The sequence below is a fragment of the Chiloscyllium plagiosum genome, unplaced genomic scaffold (genome assembly GCF_037043375.1).
Source record: "Chiloscyllium plagiosum isolate Xiang-an unplaced genomic scaffold, Cpla_swu_hap1 HiC_scaffold_35, whole genome shotgun sequence".
Lineage (NCBI taxonomy): Eukaryota > Metazoa > Chordata > Chondrichthyes > Orectolobiformes > Hemiscylliidae > Chiloscyllium > Chiloscyllium plagiosum.
In genome coordinates, this window is record NW_028270173.1 from 16005690 (window position 1) to 16025722 (window position 20033).

The 20033-nt window shown below is 44.2% G+C and overlaps 1 protein-coding gene across 1 annotated transcript; it reads right to left on the reverse strand.

Moving 5' to 3' along the window:
- Nucleotides 1–1783: 1783 nt before the first annotated feature.
- Nucleotides 1784–16005, reverse strand: LOC122541437 (zinc-binding protein A33-like). Its single transcript, XM_043678211.2, has 6 exons — nucleotides 15595–16005; nucleotides 15417–15512; nucleotides 15090–15323; nucleotides 9530–9552; nucleotides 7623–7738; nucleotides 1784–3514 (listed from the first exon to the last, which is right to left on the reverse strand). Exons 1-6 carry the CDS (start codon nucleotides 16003–16005, stop codon nucleotides 2964–2966), a joined length of 1431 nt encoding a protein of 476 aa, XP_043534146.1. The 3' UTR covers nucleotides 1784–2963.
- Between the last annotated feature and the right edge of the window lie 4028 nt (nucleotides 16006–20033).

The following is a 20033-nucleotide window of genomic DNA, read 5'->3' on the forward strand; positions in this document are numbered from 1 at the left end:
GCTAGGGTCCCTGCAATTTCTTCCCTAGCTTTTCACAATGGCCTTGGATACAGCTGATCAAGGTCTGTGGGTTCATCTACCTTTATGCTTTTGAAGAACTCCAACACCTCCTCTTCTGTAATGTGGACTGTTTTCAAGACATCAATATTAACTTCCCCGAGTCCTTAGCTTCCACGTCTTTAGCCACAGTAAATACTGACGTGAAATATTCATTTAGGATCTCATCCATCTCCTGTGATTTCACACATCGAGTCATAGAGATGTACAGCACAGAAACAGACCCTTCAGTCTAACCCGTCCATGCCGACGAGATATCCCAACTTAATCTCGTCCCATTTTCCAGCATCTAGCCCATATCCCTCCAAACCCTTCCTATTCATGTATCCATCCAGATGCCTTTTAAATGTTGCAATAATACCATCCTCCACCACTTCCTCTGGCAGCTCATCCTATACATGCCCCACCCACTGCGTGAAAAAGTTGTCCTTTGGATCCCTTTTATATCTTCCCCTCTCACCCTAAACCTATGGCTTCTAGTTCTGGACTCTCCCACTTCAGGAAAAAAAACTTTATCTACTTATTCTGTCCATGCCCATCAAAATTTTATAAACCTCTATGAGGTCACCCCTCAGCCTTCAACGCTCTATGGAAAACAGCCCCAGCCCATTGAGTGTGTCCTTATAGCTCAAATCCTCCAACCCTGCAACATCCTTGCAATCTTTTCTGAACCCTTTCAAATTTCACAACATTCTTCTGATAAGGGCGGAGACCAGAATTGCACGCAATATTCCAAAAATGGCCTAACCAATGTCCTGTACAGCCACAACATGACCTCCCGATTCCTATACTCAATGCTCTGACCAATACAGGAAAGCATACCAAACGCCATCTTCACAATCCTATCTACGTGCGACTCTACTTTCAAGGAACTATGAACCTGCATTCCAAGGTCTCTTTATTCAGCAACACTCTCTAGGACTTTACCATTAAGTGTATAAGTCCTGCTAAGATTTGCATTCCTTAAATGCAGCACCTCGCATTAATCTAAAGCTGCCTTCATTTATCTTCAATGATCCCGATGCTCTACCTCATTATTCTTTTGCCCTGAGTATACTGTAGAAAGCAGTAGGAAAGCACTGTCGATGAACGTAGTGGAGGCCAGAAACCTTACAACCTTTGAAAAATATTTGGATGAGTACTTGAAATATCACAACATTCAAGAATATGGGAATACTGCAGGAAATTGGGATTAGCAAGCCTTCAGTGGTAGTTATGTTGGTGCAGAGCAGATGGGCCAAAGGGACTTTTCTGCACTGTATGACTCTTTATGCCTCTTCTTTTTCTTGAACGGGGCCTTTCCCAAGAGGAGGTTGAGTTTTGCTCCTTCTCAAGTTGGGCCACCTCCATATTGATTTGAGAAAGCTTTCTTGAACACGGTTAACAAATTCCTCCACATCCAAGCCCTGATCAACTATGGCAGCTCCAGTCCATGGGAAGTTAAAAGCTCCTACCATTACAATCTTATTTTACAGCTATCTGTGATCTCCCTATTAAGACAGACCAGAAGAGCAGAGATTTTTACAACAATGACTCCACAAACATCACTACTTTACATTATTAAACACTATCTGTCTATGGCAAATGTGCTCGAAGAGTCAACTCATCACATAAAGCACGGAGAAACTGTCAAATTATTATTCATAGTAGCCACATACCATTTGGATGTATAAGTCTTAAGATGGGTTCTTACAGTATTGTAAAATAAACTTCCATAAACACACAATTTCCTTTCCTCAAATTTTATTTGATCATAACATTCTGAATCATGTCAACAGTTTGTCAGTGTTATTTGTCATATTTATTTTATGCAAGAATCATTGAATCCCTGCAGTGCAGAAAGAGGCCCATCAAATCTGTGCCAATCCAACCAAAACCCCATTTTACAAATGACAAATCCCTGGATGCTATGGGACAATTTGGCCGAGCCAATGCACCTAACCTGCACATCACTGGGCATGAGAACAACTGAAGCACCTGGAGGAAATCCATGCTAGAGAATGTACAAACTCCACACAGATAGTCACTCAAGGGTGTAGTCGAAACCATATGCCTGGCACTGTTCGGCAGCAGTGCTAACCATTCAGCCACCATGCCACCCACATTGTAATGTGACAAGAGTTAGATGCCAATCTGAAAACAGTATTGGAATGATAAGAAACAAACCAAGTAGTGACTAATCGAAACAGAAAATTATGGAACTGCTCAGCATGAGAATAACTATTGATAAATACCTGAGATAAAATTAAAGCAGCCAAGCGTCACAGCAGAAACTGATCTCCGGTGCCCACACCTTCCCCACCGCTTTCATCTCCTTCTAAAAGTAAATCAAAGACCCACTACTAAAAAGCAAAAACCTGGGAATCCACATTACAGTAAAGAAGGCTGAGAATTAGAGTCGATAGGGTGGGGTGAAAAATTTACAACATCTCAGGCAGAGCTAATATGAACTCTTAGTAATTTATATTAAAAAAAGAGGGAACTGTGTCATACAGCACCCTGGAAATACTCCTTTGACTCTCCAGTGAAATGATGTAGTGTGCCTCCTGGAAAGACTCCACTGAGTCCAATCTGATTCAGATCAAACACTATCATGTAGCACCACCTCCCGCCTGTGGAGCAACATTATAGGCAGGAAGGTCCCCAGGTTCCTGCAGCTCACAGCTCATTCTACCAAGTAAGTCCCTCTCTCCAATTGAGCTTCTCTTTGTTTCTTCTCTCCCCCCTCCTTCTTTCTCCCAGCCCTACACAGCTCCTTGCTGATCTTTCAGTTCCCAGTTCTGATACAGGGTTTAATCCCAGAATGTTAACCTGGCTTCTCTCTCCACCTGTGACTGAGACCAAACCCCATCAGATTACAGCTGGCAGGAGGCAGGGGGATGGGGTGAAATTATGGAATGGCTCTGTCAGTCTCCTTTAATCCCGCAAATGGCCAGTGGTGCAATATTTTTTCCGTCATCATCCAGTCCTGGACAGAAGAAGGGAAAGACCCTCTCAGTGAAAGGGTAGCTGAAAGTGTGGAGATGGGACATAGTGTCCGCATTGTAAAATGACACCTGTCCACCCTCATAGTCCAGGAAAACACCTATAATTTGGGGTTTGATACACAGTGATAGAGGCTGCAGCGAGTTGGAGCTGAGGGCAAAATATTCACTTGAAGGAAGTAGCCCGACAATCCAGTACGTAGATTCAGGCTGCAGTCCGATACTCCCTTTCCTGTCCATTGACTCTCGAGCTACTCCCACAGTCCATTGAGTCTTCTTTTCTACCTGCACCTCCCAGTAATGTCTCCCTGATGTGAATCCCTCTGATCCCAGGACACAGGGCCAGGGATCAAACCTCTCCAAAGAGTCAGGGAGCGGTTGCCGTTTGTCTCCAAGTCTCACACTGGTCCGGTCCTCAGACAGGATGAGCCGGGGATGTGCTGTGTTTGGATCCAGAGTCAGACAGGCTGGAACTGGAGGAAAGTTAAAATAAGATTGTTAGAGAGAGGGAGACAGAAAGAGAGCATGAGTGTGAGGGAGGCAACGCAGAATGTAAGTGGAAGAAGAGTGGTCTGAAAATGAAGGTGAGGGGCTGGGGTGTGATGAAGAAGGGAGAGAAAGTTTGAGACAAAGGGAGTGAGTTAAAGTGGACAGAGACAGATGGAGAAAGAGAAGGCGAGAGAATGAGAAAGAGAGTGTGTGTATGAGTGTGTCTGTGTGAGAGTGTGTGAAACAGTGCCTGTGAGAGTGCAGGAGAAAGTGTGCATGAGAGTGAGTAAATGAGAGTGAGTGTGTGAGTGTGAGTGTGTTTATATGTGTGTTTGTATGTGTGAGAATGATTGTGTGAGACCAAGTGTGTGAGCATGTGTACGTGTGAGAGTGAGTATATGTAAGTGAGTGAAAGAGAGAAAGAGACGAGAAAAAGAAAGAGACAGAGAGGTGTGTGTGTGTGTGTGTGTGTGTGTGTGTGTGTGTGTGTGTGTGTGTGTGTGTGTGTGTGTGTGTGTGTGTGTGTGTGTGTGTGTGTGTGTGTGTGTGTGTGTGTGTGTGTGTGTGTGTGAGTGAGAGAGAGTGAGGGTGTATGTAGAGTGTGAGTGAGTGTGTGTGTGTGTGAGAGAGTTTGTGTGTATTTGTGGGGTGTGTGAGAGAAAAAGTGTGTGAGTGTGAGTATGTGAGAGAGAGAGAGTGAAGGAGCATGAGAGATAGAGTGTGTGAGAGATAGAACATGAGAGAGAGAGTGTATGTGTGTGAGAGAGAGAAAGAGGGTGTGAGTGCGTGTGTGAGTGAGAGTGTGAGGGTATGTGCATGTAAGTGCCTGTGTGTGTGAGAGAGAGTGAGTGAGAGAGAGAAAGAATCTGTGTGTGTGCGTGAGAGAGAGAGTGTGTCTGTGACAGAGAGAGTGTGTGTGAGAGAGAGTGTGTGTGGGTGAGAAAGTGTGATTGAGTGCGAATGTGTGTGTGTGAGAGTGTGTGAGAGTGTGTGCGAGTGTGAGAGTGAGTGAGAGACAGAGAGAGAGAGAGTGTCTGTGTGAGTGAGAGAGTGTGTGTGTGAGTGAGTGAGTGAGAGAGTCGCTGTGTGTGTGTGTGAGAGAGAGATGTGAGAGTGTGTGTGAGAGAGAGAGAGACTGAGAGAGCACAAGAGAGAGAGTGTGTGAGAGAGAGAATGTGAGAGTGTGTGTGTTTGTGAGCGAGAGAAACAGTCTGTGAGAGTGTGTGCGTGTGAGTGAGGGTGTGAGTGTGTGTGTGTGTGAGAGAGAGAAAGAGTGTATGAGTGCGCGTGTGTGTGTGAGTCAGGGTGTGCGTGAGAGAGTGTGTGAGTGCATGTGTGTGTGCGTGAGTGAGGGTATGCGTGTGAGTGCGTGTGTGTGAGAGAGAGTGTCTGTGTGACAGAGAGAGAGGGGGTGTGTGTGAGAGAGGGATAGAGAGTGTGTGAGAGTGTGTGTGTGAGAGTGTGATTGAGTGAGAGAATGAGTGTGTGTTGTGTGTGAGAGAGAAAGAGATAGAGAGTGTGTGTGTGAGAGAGTGCATGAGAGCGAGTGTGAGAGTGTGTGAGTGAGTGAGAGACAGAGAGAGAGTGTCTGTGTGTGTGAGAGAGAGTGAGAGAGCATGAGAGAGAGTGTGTTTGAGAAAGAACGCGAGAGAGAGAGTGTGTGTGCGAGTGTGAGAGTGAGAGAAAGAGTGTGTGAGTGCGTGCGTGAGTGAGTGAGTAAGGGTATGTGCATGTGAATGCATGTGTGTGTGTGAGTGCGTGTGAATGCGTGTGTGAGTGCGTGTGTGTGTGAGAGAGTGAGTGAGAGAGTATGTCTGTGTGTGTGAGAGAGGAAGAGAAAGTGTGTCTGTGTGACAGCGTGTGTGTGTGAGAGAGAGTGTGATTGAGTGAGAGAGAGTGTGTGAGTGTTGTGTGTGTGAGAGAGAGAGTGAGAGAGCATCAGAGAAAGTGTGTGAGAGAGAGAGAGTGTGTGTGAGTATGAGAGTGAGAGAAAGAGTCTGTGAGTGCATATGTGCGTGAGTGAGTGTGTCAGCAAGAAAGAGTGTGTGTGTTGTGTATGTGTGAGAGAGAGTGAGACAGCATCAGAGAAAGAGAGTATTAGAGAGAGAGTGTGTGTGTGAGAGAGAAAGAGTGTGTGAGTGTATGTGTGTGTGAGTGAGTGAGGGTATGTGCATGTGAGTGCATGCGTGTGTGTAAGAGTGAGTGAGAGAGAGAGTGTGTGAGTGTGTGTGTGTGTGAGTGTGTGAGGGTATGTGCGTGTGAGTGCGTGTGTGTGTGTGAGTGAGAGAAAGAGTCTGAGTGCATGTGTGTGTGAGTGAGTGAGTGAGTGTGTGTGTGTGTGTGAGAGAGAGACAGGGAGAGAGAGAGAGAGAGAAAGTGTCTGTGTGACAGAGAGTGTGCGTGAGAGAGAGAGTGTGTGAGAGAGTGTGATTGAGTGACTGAGAGTGTGTGAGTGTTGTGTGTGTGTGTGAGAGAGAGAGTGAGAGCATGAGAGAGAGTGTGTTTGAGAGAGAATGTGAGAGAGAGTGGGAGTGTGTGTATGTGTGAGTATGAGAGTGTGTGTGTGAGTGAGGGAGTGAGAGAGAGAGAGACAGAGAGCAAGTGACTGTGTACGTGTGTGAGAGAGAGTGTGTGTGTGAGAGTGAGGGAGTGAGAGCAAGTGACTGTGTGTGTGTGTGTGTGAGAGAGAGTGTGTGTGAGAGAGAGTGAGAGAGCATGAGAGTGAGAGTGTGGTTTAGAGAGAACGTGAGAGAGAGTGTGTGCGTGTGAGAGAAAGAGTGTGTGAGCGTGTGTGTGAGTGTGTGATTGAGTGAGAGAGTGTGTGCATGTGTGTGAGAAAGAGAGTGAGAGAATGTCTGTGTGTATGAGTGTGAGAGAGTGTGTGTGTATGTGTGGGGTGTGTGAGAGAAAGTGTGTGTGAGTGCATGTGTGAGTGTGTGTGTGTGTGTGTACGCACATGAGTGAGGGTATGTGCATCCGTTTGTGTGTGAGTGTGAGAGAGAGAGTGTGAGTGAGAGAGAGACAGACAGAGAGAGAATGTGTCTGCATGTGTGTGAGAGAGAGAGAGAGACACAGAGTGTGTGTGTGAGAGTGCGTGGGAGTGAGTGTGAGTGTGTGTATATGTGTGAACGTGAGAGTGTGCGTGTGAGTGAGTGAGTGAGAGAGCATGTGAGAGTGATAGAGTGTGCATGTGTGAGTATGTGTGTTTGAGAATGTGTGCATGTGTGTGTGCATGAGGCTGTGTATGAGTGTGCATGAGAGTGAATGTATGATGTGTGTGTGTGTGTGTGAGAGAGAGTGTGAGAGTGAGTGTGCGTGTGTGTGAGAGAGAAAGAGAAAGTTTGCGTGTGGTGTGTGAGTCAGAGAGAGAGTGAGTAAATGAGTGCATGAGTGAGCGAGTGAGAGCGAGAGCATGTGTGTGTGACAGTTGAGTGTGTGAGTGAGTGAGAGTTTGTGTGTGTGTGTGTGTGTGAGAGAGAGAGAATGTGTGTGTGGTGTATGAGATAGAGAGAGAAAGTGAGCGAGCGAGAGCATGTGTGTGTGAGAGAGTGAGTGTGAAAGTGTGTGAGTGAATGAGTGAGTGAGTGTGATTTTGTGTGAGTATGTATGTGGGAGAGAGAGAGAGAGAGAGAGAGAGAGAGCGAGAGAGAGAGAGAGAGAGAGAGAGTCTCACCCTATAGATACCAGACACAAAATTAAATTACAGCACACATAATAGAACTGTCATAGAGAACAAAATAAAGACAATTGTATGGACTGTGTTTCAGAGAAAGATCATGAGTGAGGATTAAAAAAATAGAAGGGATTGGTAAAGGGTAGAATGAAGGAGAGAAAAGAGCTGGTGAGGCATGTTGGTAACAAGTACACAAGAGAAGGAAATGAGGGAGAGATTGAGAGAAGAGATAGCATGGGGCAGATAGAATGAGAGCAAGAAGAGAATTCAGGAGAGCAATGGAGGGAGAATAGTATGCTGAGTTTGCAGAGAGAATTAATTATTATTGTGAGGTGATCTCAATTTAATCTAGGGCCTCGAAACCTCTGTTCTATTCAGAACTGAATTCATAATCAGGAAAGTTATTGTAAAAGCTTTACCAGGGTCAATGTTGTCAAACATTTCTCTCAACGCTGTATACTGTAAAGGGCCATTGAACAGTCCAATTGACAGTGGTCCAACAGCTATTGAAAGTGCCTGATTTTCCTCATTAATCCTGTAAACATTAAAAGAGAGGATGTCACCAACTTGAATTTATTGGAATGATTTAAACAATCAAATTGTCAAAAATTCAGCATTTTGTATCATACAGCAAACGTGCAGAAAGTGACATGTTAATCTTGATTCTGTAACTAAGCAAAAAATAACTCTTAAATCAAAATCCTGTGTCAAGAAGGAATACCCAGATTAGTTATCAACATAATACACACACTAGGAGATGCTAAACATTTATTTGCCATATCGTAGTCAGAGCTTGTGGAACAAAGCAAGAAGGATGGAACCATTCAAAAGCCAAATGTCCAACTCTGTAATAAGTGGTTTTGACAACCATCTTTAATCCTGCTTTCTTTTGTTTTCCACTGTCTTGGACATCTCTGATTTTAGTCACTCCCCATTTGGTGGGGATTATTATTGTTAGATGAGCTTGAACTATTCTAGGGCCTTGGAGTCCCTTTGGTCTATATGCAACTGAATTCATAATCAGGAAAGTTATTATAAGTGCTTTCCCTCAAGCTTTAGAATTTCACACTAAACATCTAGATTAGATTAGATTCCCTACAGTATGGAAACAGGCCATTTGAACCAACAAGTCCACACTGACCCTCCAAAAAGTAACTCAACCAGACCTATTCCCCTTTCATATATTTACCCCTGGCTAATGCACATAACACTATGGGTAATTTAGCATATTCAATTCACCTAACCTGCACGTCATTGGACTGTGGGCGGAAACGTACACTGACATGGGGAAAATGTGCAAACTCCGCACAGACTGTCGCCCAAGGTGGGAATCAAACCCAGGTCCCTGGTGCTTTGAGGCAGTAGTGCTAACCACTCAGCCATGGTGCTGCCCATCTGTGTCTCTAACTCTATTTTCTCTCCTTTAAGATGCACAAAAACCTACATTAATCATCGGCCTGAATTGGTACCACTTTTCAGTTACCAAAACAAAACATACAGCAGGAAACGATATACATTCAGCCTATCTATGAGCTGTTATTAAAAAAAAAGGTTTATAGAATAAAGGCAATGGTTGAAACGATCCAAAACCTTCATATCTAATTAATTACTGTGTTTGTAAAAACAAAGTCTCATGGATTCCTGTGTTCCTCTATTCTTGCTTCTTGGTCCTTCCTAATGTGAGTTGCTGCACTACCTACGGCAGTGCCCTTGACTGTTGAGACATGCAAATCCAGAATTCCCTTGCACAGTTTCTCCACTTCTCTTTGTTTATTTAAGACAATCCTTTAAATGAGCTCGGTCACAACTATCAATATTTACCTGAATGCTTTCTAACACTCCTTTTTAATGCTTGAGACCTTGTATTACTATAAAGTCTCTCAATAAACACACAATTTTGTTGCTGTGGTTGTTGGGGTTAAAGAGTGAGGTTATATTATGGTGTAAGCAAGCCATCCTGCCTTAAAAACATGACTTGATTGGTTGGCCAGGACCCATGCAGGGGCAAGAATGCCATTTACTGGAAATATGGACCGTGTGGCTCTCTGAGTCAGTAGAAAAAGCAAAGTAATACAAGCGGTCTCTGTGAGACAATGATCAATTCATATCATGGAACGTTTGTATTTTCTTTACCTTATACCTTGCCATGAAACACAATATTGTACATTAATTATATATAATCAAATTATGAAGAAGTATGTTATTATGTAAGCACACTTAATCAATCAGTCAAGTTTTGGCTGCCTGAAGAATAGAAAATGAATACTGTGGCAACAAGCAAGAAATAAATGTACAAGGCTGTGTTTCAGTACAGAGCATGTCCTACCTTGTATCCCAACAAGCTTCCTCCTGAAACAAATTAAACACAATGAGTGAAAGTTATGTAACAGATTTCAGAAGGAGACAGACATTACTACTTATATCCCCAAGTTCCCCAGCTGAAATGAGCAGACACAACATAAAAGTGCAAAATAATACATTTTGGAAACAAGATTGAGGAGCAGCAAAATACCCTGGAACTCAACATTAGTCCCTGTGACGATATTGTGCCTTTGAGAGATGTGTGCTGTCCTGTTTCTCTTGCAGAGGGATGTTGTCACAATAGTATTGAAATCTCTCCTTCAGACAGGCAGTTGATATACAGCTTTGAGTTCTGCCTGGCTGTGTTTTAGTAAGACAAGAGAATCAAGCAGGTCCCGAGGATTTCGGTTTTGCTTTCAGTTAGTTGTGCAGGTTTTTGCTGGTTGCTGGAGCTGGAAGCTTGAGTTCCTGCTGCCAGAATGAAGTCTTAGATAGAAAATTTCCTCTTAAAAATCAACAGGAGCAGAATTTTGTTTTGGTGCTCCCAAAGAATAATGTAGTACAGGAACAGGCCCTTTGGCTCTCCAAGCCTGCACCAACACATTTGGCCCTTTCATATTAAAATTGTCTTCACTTACAGTATCTGTGTCCCTCAATTCCCTTCCTATTCAGTATATTCATCCAGCTGTTTCTTGAATGCTGCTGTTGTGTCTGCTTCCACCACCTCCTCTTGTAACGTGTTCCAGACACTCACCACCCTTTATGTGAAAAACTTACTTCACCCACCTCTTTTAAACATCCCCACTCATACCTTGAACCTGTGTCCCTGAGTAATTAACCCCTCCACCCTGCTAAAAAGCTGAATACATTCCACTCTATCCATGCCAATCTTATAAATTTCTACCAGGTCACCCCTCAACCTCCAGTGTTCCAGTGAAAACAAACCCAGTGTTTCCAATCTTTTTTCATAACTAAAATCCCCCATATCTGGTAAACCTTTCTTGTACCATTTTCAAAATATTCACGTCCTTTTATTAGTGTGATGAACAGAACGATATGAAATATTCCAATTGTGGCCTAACTAAAGTTCTATAAAGCAGCATAACTTATCTATCCTGATACTCAATGCCCCTTTCAATGAAGGTATGTCATAGAGTCATAGAGTTGTACAGCATGGAAACAGACCCTTTGGTCTCACTCGTCCATACCAACCAGGTATCTTAATCCAGTCACACTTGCCAGCATTTGGCCCATTTCCCTCTAAACCCCTCCTATTTGGATACCCAGCCAGATGCCTTGAAATTTAGTTATTGTTCCAGCCTCCATCACTTCCTCTGACAGCTCATTCTACACAAACACCATGCTCTGCTTGAAAAGGTTGCTTCTAAGTTCCCCTTTAAATCTTTCCCATCTCTCCTTAAATCTATGCTCTGTCATTTCAGACTCTCCTACACTTGGCTATTCACCCGACTCGTGTCACTCATTTTTTAAATAAACTTCTAAGATCACCCTTAGCCTCCATTGCTCTAGAGAAAACAGCCCCAGCCTATGCAGCCTCACCCAGCAGCTCAAACCCACCACCCTGGCAAAATCCTTGTCAAACTTTTCTGAACGCTTTCAAGTTTAACAAAATCTTTCCTGTTGCAGACAGACCAGAATTAAATGCACTGTTCCAACACTGGTCTAAACAATGTTCTGTAGAGCCACAAGACTGTCCAACTCCTATATTCAATGCATCAATGAATACAGGACAGCATACCAAACACCTTCTTCACTATCTTATCTATCTGTGATTTAACTTTCAATGAACTATGAACCTGCACTCCAAGGTCTCTTTGTTCAGAAACCCTCCCCAGGACCTTACCATTAAGCATATAAATCCTGCCCTAATTTGCCCTACAAAAATGTAGCATCTCACATTTATCTAGATTAAACTCCATCTGCCATTCCTTCATCAAAATCCGACTGTTCTTTGACATATCCTTCTTCACTGCCCACTGCACCATCAATGTTGGCGTTATCTGCAAACCTACCTTTGATACCTCCTATGCTCACATCCAAATCATTTATATAGATGACATAAAGCAGTGTACCCAGCACCGATCCTTGTGGCACATTGCCCTTCACAGGCCTCCAGCCAGAAAAGCAGCCCTCCACCTTTGGTCTCCTACTTTTGAGCCAATTTTGTACTCAATTGGCTAGTTCTCCTCGTATCCCATGTGATCTAACCCTGTTAGCCAGTGTATCATGCAGAACCTTGTCGACCACTTTACTGAAGTCCATTTACATCACTTCCATCTCTCTGCCCTCATCAATCCTCTTCATCACTTCTTCATAAACTTCAACACTAACTTCTTTAAGTTAATGAGACATGATTTCCCATGCACAAAGCCATGTTAACTACCCTTAATCGGCGACTAGAAGAAAGTGAAGACTGCAGATGCGGGAGATTGGAGTCAATAAGTGTGGCCCTCAAAAAGCACAACAGGTCAGGCAGCATCCAAGGAGCAGGAGAGTCAACGTTTCAGCATAAGCTTTTCATCAGGAATGTTTATCCTCAATCTGTCCTTGCCTTTTCAAACACCCTGTCCCTCTCCACTGATGTCAGGCTCACCAGTCTACAGTTCCCTCACTTTGTAGCACTACACTGGCCAAGCTCCAGTCTTATGAGACCCCAAATATTTTTCTGACAGCTCCCAGCATCCTTTCATGTTACAGCTGTCAGTGGAGCTAGCTTTATTTGAGCATTGAAGATTGATCAGTGAAGCGCTTTTGGAGAAAGGGAGAAACTGCCTGAGGGCTAGTGCTGAGGACAATTACCGCATTTCCCATATATTCATTAAGATTGCAACAGAACAACGCTTCAGCATTCGAAAGGAACAATTAATTTGGCAACGTACCTCAGCTTTGGCCTGTCTCATTACTGCTAGCTTGAATTTCCATCTTTCTCAGAGAGGCTATGATGGGGCAGACAGCAGACAAAGGGCATCAGTGGAAGAAAAGGAAGATAATGGAGCTAAGCACAAGGAGTATAAAAATATGGAAGATGTAATAATTCAGGAAACCCGACTGGAAAGGAATATCATTTATTGTTGAATACCAAAATAGAGCCACTTTGGACAGGTATATGATTAGGAAAGATTTAGATGGACATGGGCCAATCGCAGACATGTGTAACTAGTTTGGTTTCGGAAACTTGGTCAGCATGGACAAGTTGGACAGAAGGGCATGTTTCTGTGCTGTATGACTCTATGTCTATGAATCTCTATGACTATGACCTCATCTGTGGCTATCAATGATACAGATAAGTCAGCAAGGGGGCCAGTGATCAGTCCCTCACTACCTACAAAGTTCTAGGGTACACCTGACCTGGTCCCACGGATTTATCCACCTCTCTGAATTGGGGCTTTTCAAGATATTGCTATTTATTTCCCCACGTTCTCCAGCTTCCACATCCTTCTGCACAGCAAACATCAAAGCCAAATACTCATTTGGTAATCTCATCCAGCTTCTGTGGTTCCACACATCGGTGGACTTGCTGATCTTTAAGGGGCATTTTTCTCTCTGTAGTTACCCTTTTGTCCTTAATATATTTATAGAAATCCTTTTACTTCTCCACATGCTATTTGCCAAAGCTAGCACATGTCCTTTTTGTGCCCTCCTGATTTCCCTCATAAGTATATTCCTATTGCTGTAGGGATTTACTCAATGTCTGCTTGTTTCCTTCTTTTTCTTGACCAGAACCTCAACTTCTCTAGTGATCCAGCATTCCCTAGACCTACCAGCCTTGCTTTTCACCAGAATAGGAAAATACTGTTTCTGAACTCTCATTATCTCATTTTGAAGGCTTCCCATTTTCAAAAAGTTCCTTTATCTGTAAATACCCACCACCAATCAACTTTGGAAAGTTCTTGCCTCAGACCATCAAAATTGGTCTTCCTCCAATTTAAAACTTTAACTTTTAGATCCAATCTCTCCTTTTCCATCACTGTTTTAAACTAATACCAATACAATTAAATTCACTTGCCCAAAATGCTACTCCACTGACACCTCAGACACTTGCCCTGCCCTATGCCCAAGAAAAGGTCACATTTTGCTCCTTCTGTAGGAGATGCATCCACATACTGAACAAGAAATCTTTCTTGTACACATTTTACAAATTCCTCTCCATCTGATCCAATAATACTATCGCAGTTCTGATCTATGTTTGAAAAGTTAAATCACTTACCATTATCACACTATGATTCTGACAGAAAACTCTGATCTCCATACAAATTTGCTTCTCAATTTCCAGCTGACTACTAGAGGTTGACAGCTCAACTGCCATAAAGTGATCATCCCTTTCTTATTCCTCAATTCCACCCAAATAACTTCACTGGATATATTGTCAGGAATATCCTCTTAAGTTCAACTGTAACATTATCCTTTTGTAAAAATGCTACCCTCCCTTTCCTCTTGCCTCCTTTCCATTCATTCTACAGCATCTATACTGGTTAACATTAAGCTGCCAGTCCTGCCTCTCCATGAGCCACATTTCTGTAATAGCTATGATATCCCAGTCCCACATTCCCAACAATGCCCTCAGTTCATCTGCCCTCCCTGTTAGGCCTCTTGGTGTGAAATAAATGCAGTTTAATTTATCAGTCTTACCTCATTCTCTGCTGTGCCCTTACCTGCCACGGCTAGTTAATTTGCTCCCCTTCTCTTCTGTACCAGCTGCAGACTTATCTCTTTTCTCACTATCTTTCATTCCCAACCTGACCCCACCTTACTCATTTAAAGCCTCTCAAGTAGCACAAGCAAATCTCCATGCCAGGATATTGCCTCCCTTCCAATTCAGCTGCAACTGCTCTTCTTATACAGGTCACTACTACCACAAAAGAGGTCCCAATGATCCAAAAATATGAATCCTTGCCCCTTACAGCAGCTCCCTTGCTGTGCACTCACCTGCCCTAGCCCCCTATTACTATTGAGGAGAAAGTGAGGTCTGCAGATGCTGGAGATCAAAGTTGAAACTTTATTGCTGGAACAGCACAGCAGGTCAGGCAGCATCCAGGGAACAGGAGATTCGACGTTTCGGGCACAGGCCCTTCTTCAGGAATGAGCCATTCCTGAAGAAGGGCCTGTGCCCGAAACGTCGAATCTCCTGTTCCCTGGATGCTGCCTGACCTGCTGTGCTGTTCCAGCAATAAAGTTTCAACCCTATTACTATTCTCACTAGCACTTGGGATTGGGAATAATCCAGATATTACTGCCCTCAAGGATCTACACAGAGACACATACCACATGTAGTCGAACTGGATTACAATGTGAGCTCCAACAGGACATTAAATTTGGAAAGATAAATATAATGACAAAACAAATATTAGAATCAGGATAAATCATTCCCAAATGTTGCTGGTGTTCCTCAGATTCTGCAGACAGTGTCAGAATGGTTAGTCCCCTGACAATAGCAGAACTATCCAGGGACATGCAAAAATTCAGATTACCTCTGATTCTATTTCTGCAGTAAATACAGTTAATTTGGTCGTTAGCGCGAGTTACATTGTTGCTGACTGAACTGACCCAAAAATATATTCCCTCACCTTCAGAAATGTCTGCTCATCTTTTTCCTCCATATGTCTCTGCAACTTTAAGAGATTCTCTTCAACAGAATTTAAATTCTCCTGAATTTCTCCAAGATTTTTCGTCATTCGTTCTACAATCCTCTCCTCTTCTTCCCTGAGATCTCTGAGTAAACGCTGCTCTTTCTCAGTGAGAATCTGGTGCATTTTAGTGAACTCGGATGTGATGTGGGTCTGCAGACTGCTCGCCTGTTCCTACCAAATGAAATGTGGAACCTCATTAATGTCCCGCGATAAAGGGAACAAAACTAACCCAGATCCCAGAGAATCAGCACAGGGAGAGCTCACCCTCACTTCGGAAATCTTCCGTTTCTGAGTCAGTTCCGTTTGTAGAACCGCCGATTTCTTCTCTGTGAGAGAATCTAAGGAAGATTTCAGCTGATCCTGGAATTGAAAGAGAAAAAAAAATACCGAAAGGAAGTATCAAAGCACGGAAATGTGTTGAAATAACTCACTCTCTCTTTACCCTATAATGTTCAACAGCTTCTTTAACCGGGGTGAAGCGGTGCTCTCTGTGTTCCCGCGAATCTCGACAAATCAGACAGATCAATTTCTTGTCAGTTTCACAAAACAGCTTCAGTTCTTCCTGATGATCCTCACAGTGACGTTTACTTTTCTCATCTTTCGGATCCAGCTTTAAATTTCGAGCTTTCTCTGCCAGATTCGCTAAGGCCCGATTTACCCTGAGGTTTCTTCCTTGAAACCCCTCTCTACATTCCGGGCAGGAGTTTATCTCCTTCTTTTCCCAACTCTGGGTGATACAGGAGCGACAGAAGTTGTGTCCACAATCCAGGATTACCGGATCGGTGAAGAAATCCAGACAAATGGGACAAATTGTCTCTTCGGTGAAACTCAGGAGCTGCTGTCTGGAAGCCATGTTCACTCTCAGCACTTCCTGATTCAAACCACTTTCAGCTTCGATACTCCAGCGATACGGTAGTGCCCTCTAGGGATGGTCTCAATCGGGACCTTGGGTTCATATCATACCACAGGTGACCCTACTACACTATACACTCTCACACACAGACACCCTACAAATTCACATACACACGCAGACCCTCTCTGATACATTAAGCTCTGTCTCAGACACACACACGTACGCCCCCAAACTCACACCCACGCACACACCCTCTCACAGGCTGAGACTCTGTCACACTCACGCACACACTCCACCAAAGTTAAAAATCCTACAACAGCAGGTTATAGTCCAAGAGGTTTATTTGGCTTTCGATACGCTGCTTCTTCATCATCTGAGTTCTTAACCAGTCCAACACCGGCTCCTCCAAATCACACTCTACCAAACACGCACCAGGCAAACACACTCACTCTCCGTCTCTGTCCTTCACATGCACGCATGTGAACGTGGAGTGAATTTGCATTTACAGAATTACAATTGCAGATACATTCTTTTAGATTACATTACAGTGTGGAAACAGGCCCTTCGGCCCAACAAGTCCACACCGACCCGCCGAAGCGAAACCCACCCATTCCCCTACATTTACCCCTTACCTAACACTACGGGCAATTTAGCATGGCCAATTCACCTGACCCTGCACATTTTTGGACTGTGGGAGGAAACCGGAGCACCCGGAGGAAACCCACGCAGACACGGGGAGAACATGCAAACTCCACACAGTCAGTCGCCTGAGGCGGGAATTGAACCCGGGTCTCAGGCGCTGTGAGGCAGCAGTGCTAACCACTGCTTCTATTTTGTTCAAAAGGCGCACAATCTGCAGGCAGTCGATGCAAGTAGTCAATTTGTGTAACATTTTATGAATTTCTACTTTGGACATGATGTGGAGCTACGTGATGAAGTAGCAGCGTTTGAAAGCTAGTGCTTCCAAATAAACGTGTTGGACGAGAACCTGGCAATATGTGATTTGTTTGCTTTGGAAATAGAACCAAGATTGGGATACAGACAGACTCTAACCTCACACCTTTTATATAGTTAAAAAATCACACAACACTAGGTTATAGTCCAACAGGTTTAATTGGAAGCACACTAGCTTTCGGAGCAACGCTCCTTCATCAGGTGATAGTGGAGGGCTCGATCGTAACACAGAATTTATAGCAAAAATTTACAGTGTGATGTAACTGAAATTATACATTGAAAAATTGATTGTCTGTTAAGCCTTTCATCTGTTAGAGTACAGTGATAGTTTCACTTCTTTCATGTGTAAATTTTTTAAGTTGCATTCTCAAGCTGTTAACAATGGTGATAGCTGGGTAAAAACAATGACTGCAGATGCTGGAAATCAGATTCTGGATTAGTGGTGCTGGAAGAGCACAGCAATTCAGGCAGCATCCAAGGAGCTTCGAAATCGACGTTTCGGGCAAAAGCCCTTCATCAGGAATAAAGGCAGCGAGTCTGAAGCGTGGAGAGATAAGCAAGAGGAGGGTGGGGGTGGGGAGAGAGTAGCATAGAGTACAATACGTGAGTGGGGGAGGGGATGAAGTTGATAGGTCAGGGAGGAGAAGGTGGAGTGGATAGATGGAAAAGGAGATAGGCAGGTAGGACAAGTCCGGACAAGTCATGGGGACAGTGCCAGACAATATGTTGAAGGTGTTAGCCCCCTGTGTTTTCTGTCTATGCCATGAAGTTTAGATTGATTCTAATCTAAAAAGTGAGATAACAGAATTTTACATAAATTCATGCAGTTTTTGAGCTCAGAGTTCTACATGAATGCAGGCAGTTTTTGAGCCAAGTAAAATGTAAATCTGCAAGTACAAATTCACCCCACAAAATATATGTGTGTATGTGGGTCTTTGTCTGTCTGTGTCTGTCTGTCTGGGGTCGGGGTTGTGAGTGTGAGATGGTGTGTGTGTGTGTGTAGTGAGTGCAGAGTGTCTTAAGTCTGTGAGGGGGTGCATGTGTGAGTGTGTGTGGGTGTCTGTGTGCGCGTCTGTGTGTACCTATGTCCATGTGTATGTGAAAGTGCGTGTGTGTAGGAATATCTGTGTGTGTGTGTAGTGCAATGGTGATCACCTGTAATGTGACATGAACCCAAGGTCCCGGTTGAGACCCTCCCTATGGGTACCGAACTTAGCTATCAGCCTCTGCTCGGCCATTTTTCTCTGCTGCCTGTCCCGAAGTCCACCTTGGAGGATGGTCACCCAAAGGTCCAAGGCTGAATGTCCTGGACCCCTGAAGTGTTCCCCAACTGGGAGGGAACCCTCCTGTCTGTTGATTGTTATGCAGTACCCATTCATTCGTTGTCATAGCCTTTGCTCGGTTTCCCCAATGTACCATGCCTCTGGGCATCCTTGCCTGCAATGTATAAGATAGACAACATTGGCTGAGTCACATGAGTACCTGCCATGTACACGGTGGGAGGTGTTCCCACGCGTAATAGTGGTATCTATGTCCACAATCTGACACCTCTTGCTGCGTCCACCTTGACAGGGCTGTATGGAGTTGTCCTGAGAGCCGGGCAGTTTGCTACGAACAACGATCTGTTTGAAGTTTGGCGGTTGTTTAAAGGCAAGTAGTGAAGGTGTGGGGAAGGTCTTGGTGAGGTGCTCATTGATAATGTGTTGAAGGTCACGAAGAACATGGTGTAATTTTTCAGCTCCTGGGAAGTACTGAACAACGAAGGGTACCCTGTCAGTTGCAGCACGTGTCTGTCTCCTGAGGAGGTCATTACGGTTCCTTGCTGTGGCACGTCGGAACTGGTGGTCGATGAGTTCAGCATCATACCCCGTTCTTGTGAGGGCATCTTTGAGTACTTCCAGGTGTCCGTCACGTTCCTCCTCATCTGAGCAGATCCGGTGTATGTGTAGGGCTTGTCCATAGGGAATGGCTGTTTTAATATGTTTTGGGTGGAAGCTGGAGAAGTGTAGCATTGTGAGGTTGTCTGTGGGTTTGCAGTAGAGAGTGGTGCTGAGGTGTCCATCCTTGATGGAGACGCATGTGTCCAAGAATGAGACAGATAGTCGAGAGTAGTCCATGGTGAGTTTGATGGTGGGATGAAACTTGTTGATGTCACTGTGTAGTTTTATCAGTGACTCCTTGCCATGGGTCCAGAGGAAGAAAATGTCATCAATGTACCTGATGTACAACGTTGGTTGGAGATCCTGCATAGAGAAGAAGTCTTTGCTCGAATCTGTGCATAAAAATTTGGCATATTGGGGTGCAAATTTGGTCCCCATGGCTGTTCCGTGTGTCTGGATGAAGAACTGGTTGTCAAAGGTGAAGACGTTGTGATCGAGGATAAAGCGGATGAGTTGTAGGATGGTGTTTGGAGACTGGCAGTTGTTGATGTTGAGTACTGAGGCTGTTGCCGCAATGCCATCATTGTGGGGGATGCTGGTGTAGAGTCCCATAGGGTCCCATTGAGAATCTCTCCGGCTATGTGGAAGGCATCTTGAAACCTATTGTACAGGGGATCTCCAGCTTCCGTCACGACACTATGGATTTCTTACAGAAACTCAGCACCCACGGACCAGTCGAACCGGGAACATTCCTCATCACAATGGACGTTTCCGCACTCTACACCAGCATCCCCCACAATGACGGCATCGCGGCAACAGCCTCAGTACTCAACACCAACAACTGCCAGTCTCCAAACACCATCCTACAATTCATCCGCTTTATCCTCGATCACAACGTCTTCACCTTTGACAACCAGTTCTTCATCCAGACACACGGAACAGCCATGGGGACCAAATTTGCACCCCAATATGCCAAATTTTTATGCACAGATTCGAGTAAAGACTTCTTCTCTATGCAGGATCTCCAACCAACATTGTACACCAGGTACATTGATGACATTTTCTTCCTCTGGACCCATGGCAAGGAGTCACTGATAAAACTACACAGTGACATCAACAAGTTTCATCCCACCATCAAACTCACCATGGACTACTCTCGACTATCTGTCTCATTCTTGGACACATGCGTCTCCA

What these genes read in the sequence shown, in the direction of transcription:
- LOC122541437 (XM_043678211.2), bottom strand. Translation starts at nt 16,005, where the DNA reads ATGGCTTCCAGACAGCAGCTCCTGAGTTTCACCGAAGAGACAATTTGT. An exon ending in ATGAGCAGACATTTCTGAAG is followed by an intron (nt 9,553 to 15,089) that starts GTGAGGGAATAT and finishes AATTTGTTTCAG; the next exon opens with GAGGAAGCTTGTTGGGATAC. An exon ending in GTTTGACAACATTGACCCTG is followed by an intron (nt 3,515 to 7,622) that starts GTAAAGCTTTTA and finishes ACTTTCCTCCAG; the next exon opens with TTCCAGCCTGTCTGACTCTG.